Genomic DNA, 17,063 nt, shown 5'->3' with positions numbered 1-17,063 from the left:
TGGCACAGCCCTACTCTCTGAATTCCTTCCTTAAATCCCTTAACCTCTCTACATTTATCTCTGCCTTTGAAAGGCTCCTGAAAACCTATCTCTACAACCAAGCTTTGGCCACCTCCCTAAATCATCTGACAAAGTTTTATGATCAATTTTTCTCATACTGTGATGAACCTTTGGTAATTTTTTTAACGTTAAAAGCACTATGTAAATATCGACTGACATTTTTGAGTTCTTGCTCAGATACACAAATAAAAGAAATGCAACTCCTCTCTTTATAATAAATTACACAATGGATGAAAACTGTAAATAATGGCAGTATTTCTCTACACAGTTATTTGCCAAATTTGCTCCTCAAATTCTGCCCTCTTGAACATCCCTCATGATAACTGTTCAACCATCGGTGGCTGTGCCTTCTGTTGCCTGGGCCCTAAGCTCTGGAACTCCCTCCCCCCCCCCCCCCCCCAATAAACCTATCTGCCTCTCTACCTCTCTTTCCTCCTTTTAAGATGCTCCTTAAAACCTACCTCTTTAACCAAGCTTTTGGTCATCTGCCTTAATTTCTTCTTTTGTGGCTCGGTGTCAAATTTATCTGTTTCTTCTTGTAACACTGCTGTGAAGTACCTTGGGACATTTTACTAAGTTAAATAAAAGTTTATAAAAATAAATAAACAATCCCTTGAATATACCTGCAGTTTGCTCATGCCAAAATATCTCAAATTAAATTTAAGAGTTCATGTTTCAGCTTGTTAAATGTTGTACAAAAAATAATAAATTCCAGTTAATTTCATTGCTCCTAATAGTTTTCTGTGGAGGGGAGAGGGGTTAGAACATAGGAACAGGAGTAGGCCATTTCGCCATTCAATGCACAAAATCTATTGGTCTCAGATTTAAAATTAGCCATTGACCTAGCATCAGTTGCCGTTTGTGGAAGAGAGTTTCAAAGTTCTACCACCTTTTGCATGTAGAAGTGTTTCCTAACTTCACTTCTGAAAGGCCTGGCTCTTAGCGTATGCCCCCTAGTCCTAGACTTCCCAACCAGCGGAAATAGTTTCTCTCTATTTAACCTATCAGTTCCCCTTAATATCTTGAAATCTTTGATCAAATCACCACGAAACCTTCTAAATTCCAGGGAATACAACCCTAGTTTGTGTAATCTCTCCTCGTTAATTTAACCCTTAGAGTCCAGATATCATTCTGGTAAATCTACGCTGCAAGGTCAATATATCCTTCCTAAGGTATGGTGCCCAGAACTGCTCACAGTACTCCAGGTGTGGTCTAACCAGGGCTTGGCATAGCTATAGCATAACCTCTACCCTCTTGTACTCGAGTCCTCTAGATATAAAGTCCAGCATTCCATTTGCCTTTTTGATTATTTTCTGTACCTGTCCATGACAATCTTTGGATCTCCATTGTTTCTAGCATTTCATCATTTAGAAAGTACTCTATTCTATCCTTTTTAGATCCAAAGTGGATGACCTCACATTTGCCACAGTTTTGCCCATTCACTTAATCTATTAATATCTTTGTAATTTTATACTTCTATCTACACTGCTTACAATGCCGCCTATCTTTGTGTCATCAACAAACTTTTATATGTGGCTTTCTAATCCATCATCTAAATCGTTAATAAATACGGTGAATAGTTGAGCCCATCACAGATCCTTGTGGACACCACTAGTCACATCCTGTAAATGAGAATACATGCCCATTATCCCTACTCACTATCTCCTGCCCGCTCAGCCAATTTCCTAACGAGGTCAATAATTTGCCTTCAATTCCATGAGTTTCAACTTTAGCTAACGGTCTCCCATGAGGGACTTTATCAAATGCCTTCTGGAAGTCCATATAAATAACATCCATCCACATTCCCCTATCCACTACTTTAGATCTTCTGTCGGTCGCCATTTATTTTAGGTGAGAAACGGGTGGCCAGCCATCGAAATTTCCCTCCCATAAGATGTCCATCATCAAAGTTGATATTGGCCAATATGAAAAGCAACACCCACAAGCTGTGCAACATATGACTGAATGAAAAATAAAACGACACCTACAAGTAATAAATATTTAAGATTTAATTGGACCATTTTGTACTTCTATCCTGAAACCTCCCTCCCAGATCTGACCATAAACAATTTTTAAGTACATTCTCTGAACCATTCAACTTTATTTTCTCAAAACCATAAAAATACAGCGTTGCATCGAAGAACATAGTGTCACTTCCTGCTTCTTGTTGTCTTTGCTACTTTCTCTTTTTTGTTATATATTGTAAGTTCCAATTCTTTTCAATAGATCTGCTCATAGTCTAACAAACATCTCATGAATAGATATTATTTGCTACTCGTTTTACATGTTTTTATTTGCATTCTGGTTAAGGTTGCCAACTCTGGTTGGACATATTCCTGGAGGTGTCATCTCATCACCTCCTGCCTCGCCCCCACACTCCCGCCATTGACATGCCCATCCTCGAGGTGCACCACCTTCCCAGGCCAATTGGAAAGTGAATAGACTCTTTACCTGATTGGATGATTCTTGACTCTCAGTCAAACAGCCTTTTATCCCCCATGTCAAATTAATTTTCTAACTCGTAAACAAAAGCGTTCATAGAAAAAAACATGAAACACAATTTTTTATTGTCCCTGTGATTTTTCTTCTGGGTTGCTTGCAGCGGTGTCCAGAAGATTAGTCTTTAATTCCTGGAAACTCCAGGGCAATCCTGGAAGGTTGGCAACTCTAAATCTAGCCCTTGGTCTTGGAGTGTTCATTGCAAGAATTTCCTGACTCTGGCTTTCAGTCCACAGACATCACCCACAATTGTCTTCAAGATTCCCTGAATTTGTGTCAGAGTTCCTCAGAAGGGAGCATGAGCAGACTTGTAGACGCCTCCTGTGAAATTGTGAAATAAGACAATGAGTGTCTAACTAAGAAGTTTGTGGAGCTAGTAGCCCTAGATTCCAGTCACACAATGCAGTGAGGAGAACACAACCAACATTTTTGGGGTGCTTTTGTTGTAAATTTACAAACAATTTGGATGAATTATTTTTGTTGAAAGGTGTCAGTATGTGATAAGTTTTATTACTGATTTTTTTTTTTGTACCCACGGTCACCATAAAGTTCTCCCAGGGCACATTTACTAAAGGGTGGGAACCGGGCAAAGTCCTAACCATAATCTCCAAAGAGGACCTGCTACAGCACCAGTGTAACATTTCCTGCTTCACTCTGAAGCCTTTTTCAAAGCTGGCCATTTGAGTGCTAATTAGTTGACTGTATTGTCATTTTCGAGTTACTGCATTTAACTACAAGTGATTTTGCCTCCTGCTAGATAACGTAAAGGATTATCTACTTAGTTGCAGTCGTAGTTAATGTAAACCATGAAACACTAATTGTATATAGATTTTTAAATTATTTTAAAATTCTGATTATGAATGTTTCTATGATTTTAATTGCAGATCTGTTGTTTCTTTGGCTTTACTGCCCGTTTGTATAGTCAAAGAAGAACCCAGTCAGCTGCATAAATGATTTTGGTTCCAACATTAAAGTTGTCTGTTTTCTTTTGTATTGTGCTAGTAACAAAAATATCTGGAGAGCTGTGATGGGACTAAGAGAATTGGGAAGGCCCAATAGATGGACAGTTACTCGGAAAATAGACGCCTTAATATTACACGAGAACTACGGCATGACGCAAAATGATGTGGCGGTGCTTAAAGTGAATAAAGCAATCACGTTTGGGGACAACGTCAGACCGGCATGCTTACCAACACCAGGCCCATTTCATAATGACAAGTGGACCCGTTGTCACGTTACAGGATGGGGACTTATGGAACAAAATGGTAGTATCCTTACCAGTAATATTTTATATATAGAGCTCATAAAATCACTTTTAAGGGGCACATTAACAAGGTTTAGGGACAGGTTTAACTCCCGGGTTAGCTTGCTCTGAAAAACCATTGCAGAGTAGCTATGCTGGCCAATGGGAAGCTGACACTCCAGAAGAGACCATACCTTCTGCAGAGCAACTCTTTAAACACCATTTTTAAGTTATTATCTTATTACTTGCTGAAACAAAAACAGAATAATTTTTGTAGCTCCAGATGTGATCAGCAATGCAATAACTAAGGGCTCAATTTTCCCCAAAGCTTTTCTTTGGCGTACATGAAGAGTTACTCCCACTTTTTGGGGGCCCAAGTGCGGCAAAAAAAAATATTCCAAGATTTTTTTCATTTGGGCGCTACCTAGCCTGTCCTTTAGTTTTGGGGGTGGAGCGTTGATCTGCGCCAAAAACATCGGGTTGCCAGGGTAACCAGGGACACAATGCGGACTGAGGCCAGAAAGTAAAACATACAGCGAGATCGCAACCTGCACAAGCACCTTAAAATATATTGCAGCAACTTCACAAGCACAAATACTGTTGTGTATCTGTAAAGCATGCACTCCCATGTTCTGCCACCAGGGAGCTCATCCCCTGAAGTCCCAAGGGATCCCAGCATTCTTTGGGAGCACTGTATATAAGCCTGTTCCTCACTCGAGTGTCTTATTAAAGACTGAGGTCACTGTTACTTTAACCTCCCTGTGTGCAGCCTCATCTGTGTTAGGAACACAATAACTGGCGACGAGAATACGAATCCAACGCAAAGATGCAGCAAACTGTGGGCATCCTGGAGAAGTTCTCAGAGGGTGAGGACTGGGAAGCCTATGTCGAACGGCTAGACCAGTACTTTGCAGCCAACGAGCTGGACGGAGAAGGAAGCACTGCAAAAAGGAGAGCGGTCCTCCTCACAATCTGCGAGGCACCGACCTACAGCCTCATGAAGAATCTTCTGGCTCCGGTGAAACCCACAGATAAGTCATATGAGGAGCTGTGTACACTGGTTCGGGAGCATCTTAACCCAAGGGAGAGTGTGCTGATGGCAAGGTATCGGTTCTACACGTGCCAGCGATCTGAAGGTCAGGAAGTGCCGAGCTATGTCGCCAAGCTAAGGCGACTTGCAGGACAATGTGAGTTTGATGGCTACCTGGAGCAAATGCTCAGAGGCTGTTTTGTACTGGACATTGGCCATGAGACCATCCTATGAAAACTTCTGACTGTAGAGACACCGACCCTCAGTAAGGCCATTGCGATAGCACAGGTGTTTATGTCCACCAGTGAAAACACCAAACAAATCTCTCAGCACACAAGTGCTAGCAATGTTCACAAATTAACTGGAACTGTGTTTGCGAGCAGAAATGTACAGGGCAGAACCCATGAGTCTGCAACTGCCAGCAGGCCTCAGGTGACTGAGTCCCCAACAAAGGATGAATGTAAGGCAATTCACACCTTGTTGGCATTGGAAACTTTTCCGGGGCGAAGGTGCAGATCCACTTGGTCCCAGAGACATGACCCATTCACCACAAGGCGCGAGCAGTACCTCATGATGAGGGAGAGAGTGGAAATCGAGCTGGACAGGCTGCAACGTGAGGGCATCATCTCCCCAGTGGAATTCAGCGAGTGGGCCAGCCCGATTGTTCCAGTACTCAAAAGTGATGGCACGGTCAGGATTTGCGGCGATTATAAAGTAACTATTAATCGTTTCTCGCTACAGGACCAATACCCGCTACCTAAGGCAGGCGACCTATTTGCGACGCTGGCAGGAGGCAAGACATTCAACAAGCTCGACCTGACTTCGGCCTATATGACGCAGGAGCTGGAGGAGTCTTCGAAGGGCCTCACCTGCATCAACACGCACAAGGGACTGTTCATCGACAACAGATGCCCGTTTGGAATTCGGTCGGCTGCAGCGATCTTCCAGAGAAACATGGAGAACCTACTCAAGTCGGTACCACGCACGTTGGTCTTTCAGGACGATATATTGGTCATGGGTCGGGACACCGCCGAGCACCTACAAAACCTGGAGGAGGTCCTCCAGCAACTGGATCGCATAGGGCTGCGGCTGAAGAGGTCGAAATGCGTCTTCATGGCAACAGAAATTGAGTTTTTGGGGAGAAAGATCGCGGCGGACGGCATTCGACAGAGGCTATCAGGAACGCGCCCAGGCCACAGAACGTCACGGAGCTGCGGTCGTTCCTGGGACTCCTCAACTATTTTGGTAACTTCCTACCAGGGTTAAGCACCCTTTTAGAGCGCCTACATGTGTTATTGCGCAAAGGTGAGAACTGGGTATGGGGAAAAAAACAAGTAATTGCTTTTGAGAAAGCCAGAAACATTTTATGCTCCAACAAGCTGCTTGTATTGTATAACCCATGTAAAAGACTTCTAGCATGTGACGTGTCGTCGTACAGAGTCGGGTGTGTATTACAAGAAGCTAACGTTGCGGGGAAGTTGCAACCTGTCGCCTATGCTTCCAGGACTCGGGTTGTGGGGTAACCGCGTAGTGGTACCACAAAAGGGCAGGGAGATGTTCATCTCGGATCTGCACAGCACACACCAGGGTATAGTAATGATGAAAGCGATAGCCAGATCCCACATGTGGTGGCCGGGTATCGACTCTGACTTAGAGTCCTGTGTACGGCAATGCAGCATGTGTGCTCAGTTGAGTAACGCGCCCAGAGAGGCACCACTAAGTTTGTGGTCCTGGCCCTCCAGACCATGGTCGAGGATCCATGTCGACTATGCGGGCCCGTTTCTCGGTAAAATGTTTCTGGTGGTGGTGGTTGCTTTTTCAAAATGGATTGAATGTGAAATAATGTCGGGAAGCACCGCCACCGCCACCATTGAAAGCCTGAGGGCCATGTTTGCCACCCACGGCCTGCCTGACATACTGATCAGTGACAATGAGCCATGTTTCACCAGTGCCGAATTTAAAGAATTCATGACCCGCAATGGGATCAAACATGTCGCCTCAGCCCCGTTTAAACCAGCCTCCAATGGGCAGGCAGAGCGGGCAGTACAAACCATCAAACAAAGCCTTAAACAAGTCACAGAAGGCTCACTCCAAACCCGCCTGTTCCGAGTACTGCTCGGCTACCGCACGAGACCACACTCGCTCACAGGGGTGCCCCCGGCTGAGCTACTCATGAAAAGGACACTTAAAACCAGACTCTCTCTGGTTCACCCCAACCTGCGTGATCAGGTAGAGAGCAGGCGGCAGCAACAAAATGTAAATGATGGTCACGCCACTGTGTCACGGGAAATTGATCTGAATGACCCTGTGTATGTGCTAAACTATGGACATGGTCCCAAGTGGATCGTGGGCACGGTGATAGCTAAAGAAGGGAATAGGGTGTTTGTAGTCAAACTAGACAATGGACAAATTTGCAGAAAGCGCCTGGACCAATCGAGGCTGCGGTTCACAGACTGCCCTGAACAACCCACAGCAGACACCACCTTTTTCAAGCCCAAAACACACACCCAAAGGATCAATAACACCACCCCGGACCAGGAAATCGAACCCATCACGCCCAACAGTCCAGCAACGCTACGCTCACCTAGCAGCCCTGCAGGGCCAACAACACGCAAGCCCAGCGAAGGCACAGCCAACACAAATATTTGTACCAAGGCAGTCCACCAGGGAAAGAAAGGCTCCCGACCGCCTCACCTTGTAAATAGTTTTCGCTTTGACTTTGGGGGAGGAGTAATGTTGTGTATCTGTAAAGCATGCACTCCCATGTTCCGCCACCAGGTAGCTCATCCCCTGAAGTCCCAAGGGATCCCAGCATCCCTTGGCAGCACTGTATATAAGCCAGCCCCTAAGGCCTGTTCCTCACTCTGGAGTGTCTTATTAAAGACTGAGGTCACTTTTACTTTAACCTCCCTGTGTGCAGCCTCATCTGTGTTAGGAACACAATAAATACATTGCAGCAAATTATCTGCATTAAATTATTAAAGTTCCTCCTCCCTCCCCCCCCCCCCCCCAACCCCCTCCCGATGCCGGTGTCGATTCCTGTGCCTAGCCCTAGCCGAGCGGCCTCCCGGTCCACTCCCTCGCACCTAGCCCTGGACGAATGGCTTCCTCCATCCCGGTCCCTCACCTATCCCTGGCCGAGTGGCCTCCCAGTCCGCTCCCCCGCACCTAGCCCTGGCTGCATGGCCTCCCGATCTGGTCCCCCACACCTAGCCCTGGCCGAATGGCCTCCTCCCTCCCGGTCCCGCACCTATCCTTGGCCAAGTGGCCTCCTGGTCCACTCCCCCGCACCTATCCCAGGCCGAATGACCTCCTCACTCTCGGTCCCCGCACCTAATTACACCCGAAAGGCTTCCCCCACCCCCACCTCTCATTTCCCCCCCCACCCCCTCCCCAACCCTCCCCTCTCTCTTACCTTTGCTGCTGCTGCATTTACCTGCGCTGAGTTACTTACCTGCACAGATCTCCTTAACTCACCAGAAGGTTTTTCTGCAGAGGCCACATATGCCAGCCTAAGAAGAACTGCAGTAACTCCCAACTGGCCAAACTTGCCTAACTGGCCAGAATTGGCGCGGGTGGCAGGTTACGCCCCCTTTGGCTGAAAAAACAACATAACTAAAAAAATTTGTAAGTAACTGAGTTACGCTGGTGCAAATTGATCGGGGAAACTTGTTTTTTTTAACTTCGGCCAAAAAAAGCAGCCTGCTCCCAAAAAACGGTGCAGATCACTGGGGAAAATTGAGCCCTAAGTCTGTACAGATGTGCTCATCTTATGTTGAGTTTGGCAACATAATGATTATGATATTGCATCCTCCGCTGTCCATATGATTGTAAAGAGTGTTAAAAGGTACTAGCATTTCTGCAACATATGTAAAACAAAGTATGGAATTGGTAAAAATATTTTTAGTGTTTGTTAAACATTTATTGATCATAATACTGATCTGTGGCTCTGATTACAAAACTACATGATACATTTTCACAAGGTTTCTGTGTGTACTAATCATATAAAAGATCAGGAAATGTATTTGTGTAGTTTGATTGTAAACATGTTGTCACTCAGATGATACAATATGAGAGAATATATTTTTGGAGAACCTCACAATATAATGGAGGTAATCTGAAGTGACATTCATTTAAACATTAATTTAAACATAAGTCTTTCTAATGAATTCCCAAGAAAAAGTCTCAGAATGATGTCCAAGTCAATTCTTAAGAGCTATAAACAAAAGGAGACACGATGATAGCAAAAGTTATGGCTGGATTTGCTCACCTCGGTGGGTCTGGGGCGGGCGATGTCAGTGGCAGGTCCCGACCCCGCTGCTGGCTCCATTCCGCTCTGGAAAATGATTTTACGCTGATTGGGCTTGTTACGCCCGCCCTGTCCATTTCCCAGGCCAATTAGAGGAAGCGGGTCTGGTGACACCATTCATGATGCGTCATCAGCCGGTTTCCTTAAAGGGACCATGGCCAACTTTCTTTAAATATTTGTGCTGTCAGTGTTCTACAGCATTGAAGTGCTGCAATCACTGACAAAGATTGCGCAGCAGTGCAGGGTTACACCCAGGTTCTCCGATAACTCCCTCCAAATGCTTATGGAGGGAGTCAGAGCAAGCAGGAAGGTCCTCTTCCCTTCCGATGGGTGGAAGAGACCTCCTCAGGCCAACACAGCCTGGTTGCACATTGCGCAGGTGGTCACAAGCAGGAGGACCTGCATGCAGTGGCACAAACCTTTCAATTATCTCAGTAGATCACAAGATAGTACAAAGCCACACACTCCTTCATCCTGCTGTGCCTCTCATCACATCCCCATCACTCTGCCTTCCCTACCCTACTCCTACACATCCTTACTCACACCAATTTACCTTCCGCCTCCCCCCATCCCTTTTTTTAATCTACATATCACATCCAAATCTTGCTAGCCACCCCTCACACTCACCCTCATTGTTGGTGCTGCTGGTGTGCCTGGTGCTGCTGGTTTTGGGGCTGATCATGGTCGGATTCTGAGGAGCAAGGTGAGACAGTGTAAAGGGCATCCATGTTGGAATAGATCGCAGCTGAAGTAGAGATGACAGAAACATTCAGTCAATGGTGAGAGAGTTCTTCAAATGAGGTGAGTGTGGAAAGCCTGCGGAATCTATGCTGGAAATTGACTGAGGAACAGCTTGTGGCTGAGGAAAGTGATGATCTGTCAGGTGGGAGCTTTTACTGTACATTTGAAGCTGTCAAGTAATCAGCTGGAGCAATGGCCACTGAACTCCCGCCTCAGGTTGACAGCCATGGTCGCCGAACAGCAGGGACCCTATGGCCATGAAGTTAAAGTGAAAAGGTAAATTAAAAAAGCCTCTTATTGATCTGTCAACTAGATGCTAATGCGCTTAATTATGTCAATAGAAATGTTGGTCAAGTCACATCAGTGGTCACACCAGGAACCCATATTTGCTATAGAAGTGGCACTGCTGATAGGTATTTAGTAGAGTGGGAATAGCAAAGTGGATGGAGACATTGATTATTTAGAGCTGTTGAAAATCTGTCTAATATTTGCACCATGCAACCAAAGCACATGCATAGCTTGTGTCAGATTTGTATGATATAGGAGTCATATTATCTTTGAATGACCATTTGATATGAATTGTTACTTTAAAAGTCTTACAAATGCCTTTGATAGACATTTTCTCAATTATAAGTTAGGTGTTCAACTGGCTTCATGCCACTCAACAGTATTTGGACTTTTGCCTGAGAATAATGCTCACTGGCTGGCAATGCTCAGTGGGTTTCAAATGCCATGGCATAGCTTTTAGCTCCCGCACTGCACTGGAACTTTATGTAGTGCCAGTGCAAGGCAAATTGTGCCACTAGATGGGGCAACAGCTGTAGAAAAAGCAAAATATGCACAGCTACCTTTGCTTGTGAAAGCGAAACTATCCCTTAACAGACTGCGGACATTTACAGACTTGCAGGCATTCATCATCATCATAGGCAGTCCCTTGAAATCGAGGAAGACTTGCTTCCACTAAGAGTCTCTGTCACAGGTAGGACAGGCAGTCATTGAAGGAAAGGGTGGGTGGGGAGTCTGGTTTGCTGCACAACTCCTTCCGCTGCCTGCACTTGTTTTCTGCATGCTCTCGGCGACGAGACTCAAGGTGCTCGCCGCACTCCCGGATGCTCTTCCTCCACTTAGGGCGGTCTTTGGTCAGGGATTCCCAAGTGTCAGTGGAGATGTTATCAAGAAGGCTTTGAGGGTGTCCTTGAAATGATTCCTCTGCCCACCTGGGGATCGCTTGCCGTGTAGGAGTTCTGTGTAGAGTGCTTCCTTTGGGAGTCGGGCTTGCGGACAATGTGGCCCACCCAATGGACATCAAGTGTGGTCAGTGCATCGATACTGGGGATGTTGGCCTGATTGAGAACACTGATGTTGGTGCGTCTATCCTCCCAGGGGATTTTCAGGATCATTGGTGGTATTTCTCCAAGATTTGAGGTGTCTACTGTATATGGTCCACATCTCAGCCATATAGGAGGGCGGGTATCACTACAGCCCTGTAGACCATAGGTTTGGTGCCAGATTTGAGGTCCTAGTCTTCGAACACTCTTCCTCAGGCGACCGAAGGCTGCGCTGGTGCACTGGAGGCAGTGTTGGACCTCGCCATTGATGTCTACCCTTGCTGATAGTAGGCTCCTGAGGTATGGAAAGTGGTTCACGTTGTCCAGGGCCGTGCCGTGGATTTTGATGACCGGGGGGGCAGTGCTGTGTGGCGGGATCAGGTTGGTGGAGGACCTTTTGTCTTACGGATGTTTAGTGTAAGGCCCATGCTTTCGTATGCCTCGGTGAAGGTGTTGACGATGGCTTGGAGTTCAACCTCTGTCTGCACAGGCGCAGGCGTCATCCGGGTACTGTAATTCGATGACAGAGGATGGGATGGTCTTGGATCTAGCCTGGAGGCGATGAAGGTTGAACAGGTTCCCACTGGTTCTATAGTTTCGTTCCACTCCAGCGGGGAGTTTGTTGAGAGTGAGATGGAGCATTGCAGCGAAGAAGATCAAGAAGAGGGTTAGCGCGATGACGCAGCCCTGCTTGACCCCGGTCCGGACGTGAATTCGGGTCTGTGGTGGGTCTGTTGGTCAGGATCATGGCTTGCATGTCGTCGTGGAGTAGGCGGAGGCATTATGGCACCATGGACAGTTATGTGGTGGAAAATGCTTTTACTTTCTGACTAAGTGGAAATCCTGCAAATTCCAACAAACGGCATCTTAACTTACTGCTGGTGACAAGATTATACAAATCAGAAGCTAGTTGGAATTATCCGAATCTATTGCTTCGGTGAGCAAGAACTTGGCATTTTACATATGTTAATATGTTTTAACTAATACCAGTGAATATTCTGGTGGTGGTAAAAGAGCAAGATGGAGACTTGGACTCTGAGAAGTTGATCATGTTTTACTGAGACAGAATTGTTCATTGTAGTGAAATGATTCATGGACCGTAAGAATGCCTTCTTTGGCATGAAGTTAATGCTATCAAGTAAGGAATGGCAAACATATAAATGGACTTTTATATCACAAAGTGAAAAATGTTTTCAAAATTTCGCAAAAGTTGCCAATGGTAGGAAATGGGCAAACAAGCTTGAATAAGTGGCAAAAAAACATATTGGAATAGAATAAGCAAAGATCTACATAGTTGGCATTGACATTAAGGAGTTCCAGGATGGAGAAAGGAGTTCCCCAAAATTTCAGCAATCCGATAAGACTGATCTACATTTTATTTTATTTTGAAATAATCACCTTGTACAGTAAAAGTAAGTGTAATGTAAGATACCAGCATTGTACTTTGTAAAGTCATTGGCTCACACCAATAAAATACTTATCAATATTGGTCTGGAAATTGTATCTCTCTGGAAACCATTTGGTGGTTTTGTGTTTCCGGGTCATATGTATTCCTAAGTCACTAACTTGAGCAATCTTCTCCTTGTTTCCACAGGTGAAATATCTTTGTCCAGGCTATAACCATCTCAGGGGAAGAAGTTGAAGAGGAATAGGGAGGGCAAGGGGAGGTTGCTTAATTCTTTGATGAGAATGAAACTAACGTCAGACACAAAAGACATGGCAACCATTTATATCCTGTTGTTGAATAGGGAAGGGGAAGAGCACAAGCCAGAGAATAATAGTCAACATGACAGCCCCAAGAGACTGATGCTGGTTCCTCCACAGTCCCAACACTGTGCTCGAGCAGAGCAGGCACCTGATAAATAACACTCTTTCTATAATGTTCAAGCCTTTATATAACCGAATACCATCCTCATGCACAATGACATGGCCACATTGCATATCCACATTGGATTGGATTAGTAAGCAGGGCAGATTGACTCTCTTGACAACTATCCATCACTGATATAAAACTTGGAGCCCGGCTCTTTGTTTCTCCTGAATGTTGCTATTGAGTATAATTTGAAGATACTCAGAGATAAGTTAACAATAGCATCACCTACCTTGGAGATCAAGCTTGGGAGATCCAATCAGAGATAAGTAAGATGAAGTGGCAGGAAAAGCATGATGAAAATTGACATGACAGGGAAGGTTTATAGGATGTATGTGTGACATGTATAGGAAGTATGCATATACACGACTGAATATATTGCTGGCAGATTGCCCATTTTATTAAAAAAGGAGTATTTCAACAAAATGTGATGAGTAAAGTGTTACAGGAAGTAAATGTTACACTTACAGGAAGTGCGCACTATACACAAGAGTCTTCACATATTACTAGCAGATCTCGACAGCACGAGCTGGAGAATAAACTGTTTGATTACATGAAGTCAAATTTTTTATCGCATAATACTTTTGTGAAGCGCCTTGGGACGTTTCACTATGTTAAAGGCGCTATATAAATTTACGTTGTTAAGGGCATTTATCCAGGAGCCTCTGTCCTCGACCACAATTGAGGCATATGAGTACAAGAGGCAAGCTGAAATGCTATCATGTGACATCATGGTTCATGTAACATTCAGGGCTCTTTGTCGGCCGGCACGGATACGATGAGCTGAAATGGCCTCCTTCTGCACTGTAGATTTCTATGTTTCTATCAGCCAAAGGTGGCAAGTGGAAGATCCTACTCTGCTTTCTCCCATCATTATAGATGTTAGGGCCCAGCCTATCTGGTTCACTTCAGATGACATTAAGAAGCAGGTTAGTACACTGGACATAGCAAAAGCTATGGGCCCTGACAACGTCCCGGGTATAATGCTGAAGACCTGTACACCAGAGTTAGCCATTCTCCTAGCCAAACTGTTCCATACAGTTATGACACTGTCATCCATGTGGAAGATTGCCCATGTATGTCCCTTCCACAAAAAGCAAGATAAATCTAACCTGGACAATTAATGCTCTATTAGCCTCTTCCCAGTCATCATTAAAGTTATGGAAGAAGTCATCAGTAATGCCATCAAGTGGCACCTATACACCAAATACCCGCTCACTGGTGCTCAGTTTGCATTCTGCCAGAAACTCACAGACCTCGTCACAACCCGAATCCAGAGCTGAATGCTAGAGGAGATTAGCTGCCCTCAACATCAAGGCAGCATTTGACCACTTAAGGGACCAAAGAGCCCAAGATTAGTGGGTGGGATCAAAGGGGGAAATTTTCCAGTGGATGAAGTTATAGGTAACACAAAGAAGATGTTGTGGTTTTTAGAGCTTGCAGAAGTTGCTCAGGAAAACATCTTTGACCCAACCATCTTCAGTTGCTATTTCAATGACCTACTCTCCATCATAACATCAGGAGTGGTGCTGCCCACTGAAGATTCTGCAGTGCTCAGCTCCATTCACAACTCCTCCAATAATGAAGCAGCCCATACCAGCCTACAACAGGACCTGGATAACATTTAGGCTTGACTGACAAGTAGCAGGTAACATAGGAATGACCAAATTGGAATGACTAAATTGAACAGAGAGAGCATAGCCATTTCCCCCTGATCTTCAATAGCACCACCATCACTGAGTCATACACCATTAATATCTTGGGGTCACCATTAGGGGCACCTCTTGCTTGTATGGGTGTAGCTGCAACAACACTCAAGAAACTCAATACCATCCAAGACAGATCAGTTAATTTGTTCAGTGTGTCTCCTACTGGACTCAATAACCACTGCTCCACCACAAGCTATGGCTGCACTATGTACAATCTACAGATGAACTGATGTAACTTACCAATATTATTTCAACAAGACTTCCCTTCCCTGGGACCTCTACCATGAGGAGGACAACAGCAGCAATGTCATGAGCACACTATCACCTCAAGGATTGCAAAGAGAAGAGTAACCACCACCTTTTCAGGCGCAATTTGTGATGGGATAAATAACAACAAAATGTAGGTGAAGATGAATAGAGTTTCTATTTTCCGAAGAGTCTTTCATAATGTAATTACGTTGCTTTTTTTTCTTTTTGGGAAAGAAAATAAACTCAAATTAGGATGAGAAAATATTCTCTCATGTCTCTATCTGCCATGGGAAATTATGCACATTGCACATACTCAGATCTCAGGATCTGCCATCAGCTACTTGAATCATAGCTCTGGATAAAAATATCAAGGCCAAAGTCAGGCTTTCGGGCAAGCCTGAGGTTTACATGTAAAAAGTTCATTAAAGGACAATCAAAATACCTCCGTGGCTAAATATAATTGATATTATTGTGAAATGTAGAATTGTTGATGTTTTTATTTTATTTGAAATCTTATTTTGGAAATAGAAATGTTGGTTACAGAGAAAATAGTGTGGACTTTTACTATATTATAGATAGGTGGATTATTCATTTATACTTCTGGCTGGACTGATGATAATGTTGAGATCCATGCTAGTTTTGTAATACAAAATGAATTCCTTATATTTTTTAATAGGCAAACCATCACATATACTTCAGGAGGCTGCAGTTAAACTGATTCCTTTAGAGACATGCCAACAGAGCAACTGGTATGACCATCAAGTAACTGATAAAATGATCTGTGCAGGTTTTGCAGGTGGAGGCATTGATGCTTGTCAGGTAAAACATAATTTCCTTGTTTGATAAGTATAGAATACCTCTTTATCATATGCCTCGAGCTAACTTCATAAATATGCATTTGCAACCATCTTAAACCAGAAGTGCCGAGTGAATGATCCATATCGGCCTTTTCCTGAGTTCCCCACCATCACAGAAGCCAGTCTTCAGCCAATTTGATTCACTCCACGTGATATCAAGAAACAGCTGAGCGCACTGGATACAGCAAAGGCTATGGGCCCTGACAACATCCCAACTGTCGTGCTCAAGATCTGTGCTCCAGAACTAGCCATGCCGCTAGACAAGCTGTTCCAGTACAGCTACAACACTGGCATCTATCCGACAATGTGGAAAACTACCCAGGCATGTCCTGCCCACAAAAAGTAGGACAAATCCAATCCAGCCAATTACTACCCTATCAGTCTACTCTCAATTATCAGCAAAGCGATGGAAGGTGTTATCGACAGTGCCATCAAGCAGCACTTACTCACCAATAACCTGCTCACCGATGCTCAGTTTGGGTTCCGCCAGAACCACTCGGCTCCAAACCTCATTACAGCGTTGATCGAAACATGGCCAAAGGAGCTGAATTCCAAGGTGAGAGTGGATACTCTTGACATCAAGGCAGCATTTGACCAAGTGTGGCATCACGGAGCCCTAGTAAAATTGAAGTTAATAGGAATCAGGAGGAAACATTTCCACTGGCTGGAGTCATACCTAGCACATGGTTGTGGTTGTTGGAGGCCAATCATCCCAACCCCAGGACACCGCTGCAGGAGTTCCTCAGGGCAGTGTCAAGGCCCAACCATCTTCAGCTGCTTCATCAATGACCTCCCCACTATTATGTCAGAAGTGGGGATGTTAGCTAATTGTGCAATGTTCAGTTCAATTCGCAACTCCTCAGATAATGAAGCAGTCCATGCCTGCATATAGAAAGACCTGAACAACACTCAGGCATGGGCTGATAAGTGGCAAGTAGCATTCACACCACACATGTGCCAGGCATTGACCGTCTCCAACAAGCGAGAGTCTCACCACCTTGATATCCCCTTTGATATTCAATGACATTACCATCGCCGAATCCCCTACTATCAAAATCCTGGGGGGTCACTATTGACCAGAAACTTAACTGGATCAGCTGCATAAATACCATGGCAACAAGAGCAGGTCAGAGGCTGGGTATTCTGTGGCAAATGTCTCACCTCCTGA

General features: G+C 44.7%; 1 protein-coding gene across 1 annotated transcript in view; it reads left to right on the top strand.

The window, feature by feature from the left end:
• LOC139226150 (acrosin-like) overlaps positions 1 to 17,063 on the top strand; it is a 50,108-nt gene that overhangs the window by 17,813 nt on the left and 15,232 nt on the right. The window contains exons 4-5 of the mRNA XM_070856792.1: positions 3,562 to 3,824; positions 15,715 to 15,857. Of these exons, the coding sequence (XP_070712893.1) occupies positions 3,562 to 3,824; positions 15,715 to 15,857 (406 nt within the window). The remainder of the gene's footprint in view (positions 1 to 3,561; positions 3,825 to 15,714; positions 15,858 to 17,063) is intronic.

This window comes from Pristiophorus japonicus, chromosome 16 (assembly GCF_044704955.1).
Source record: "Pristiophorus japonicus isolate sPriJap1 chromosome 16, sPriJap1.hap1, whole genome shotgun sequence".
Classification (NCBI taxonomy): Eukaryota; Metazoa; Chordata; class Chondrichthyes; family Pristiophoridae; genus Pristiophorus; species Pristiophorus japonicus.
This window is presented reverse-complemented; position numbering and strand designations above follow the sequence as displayed.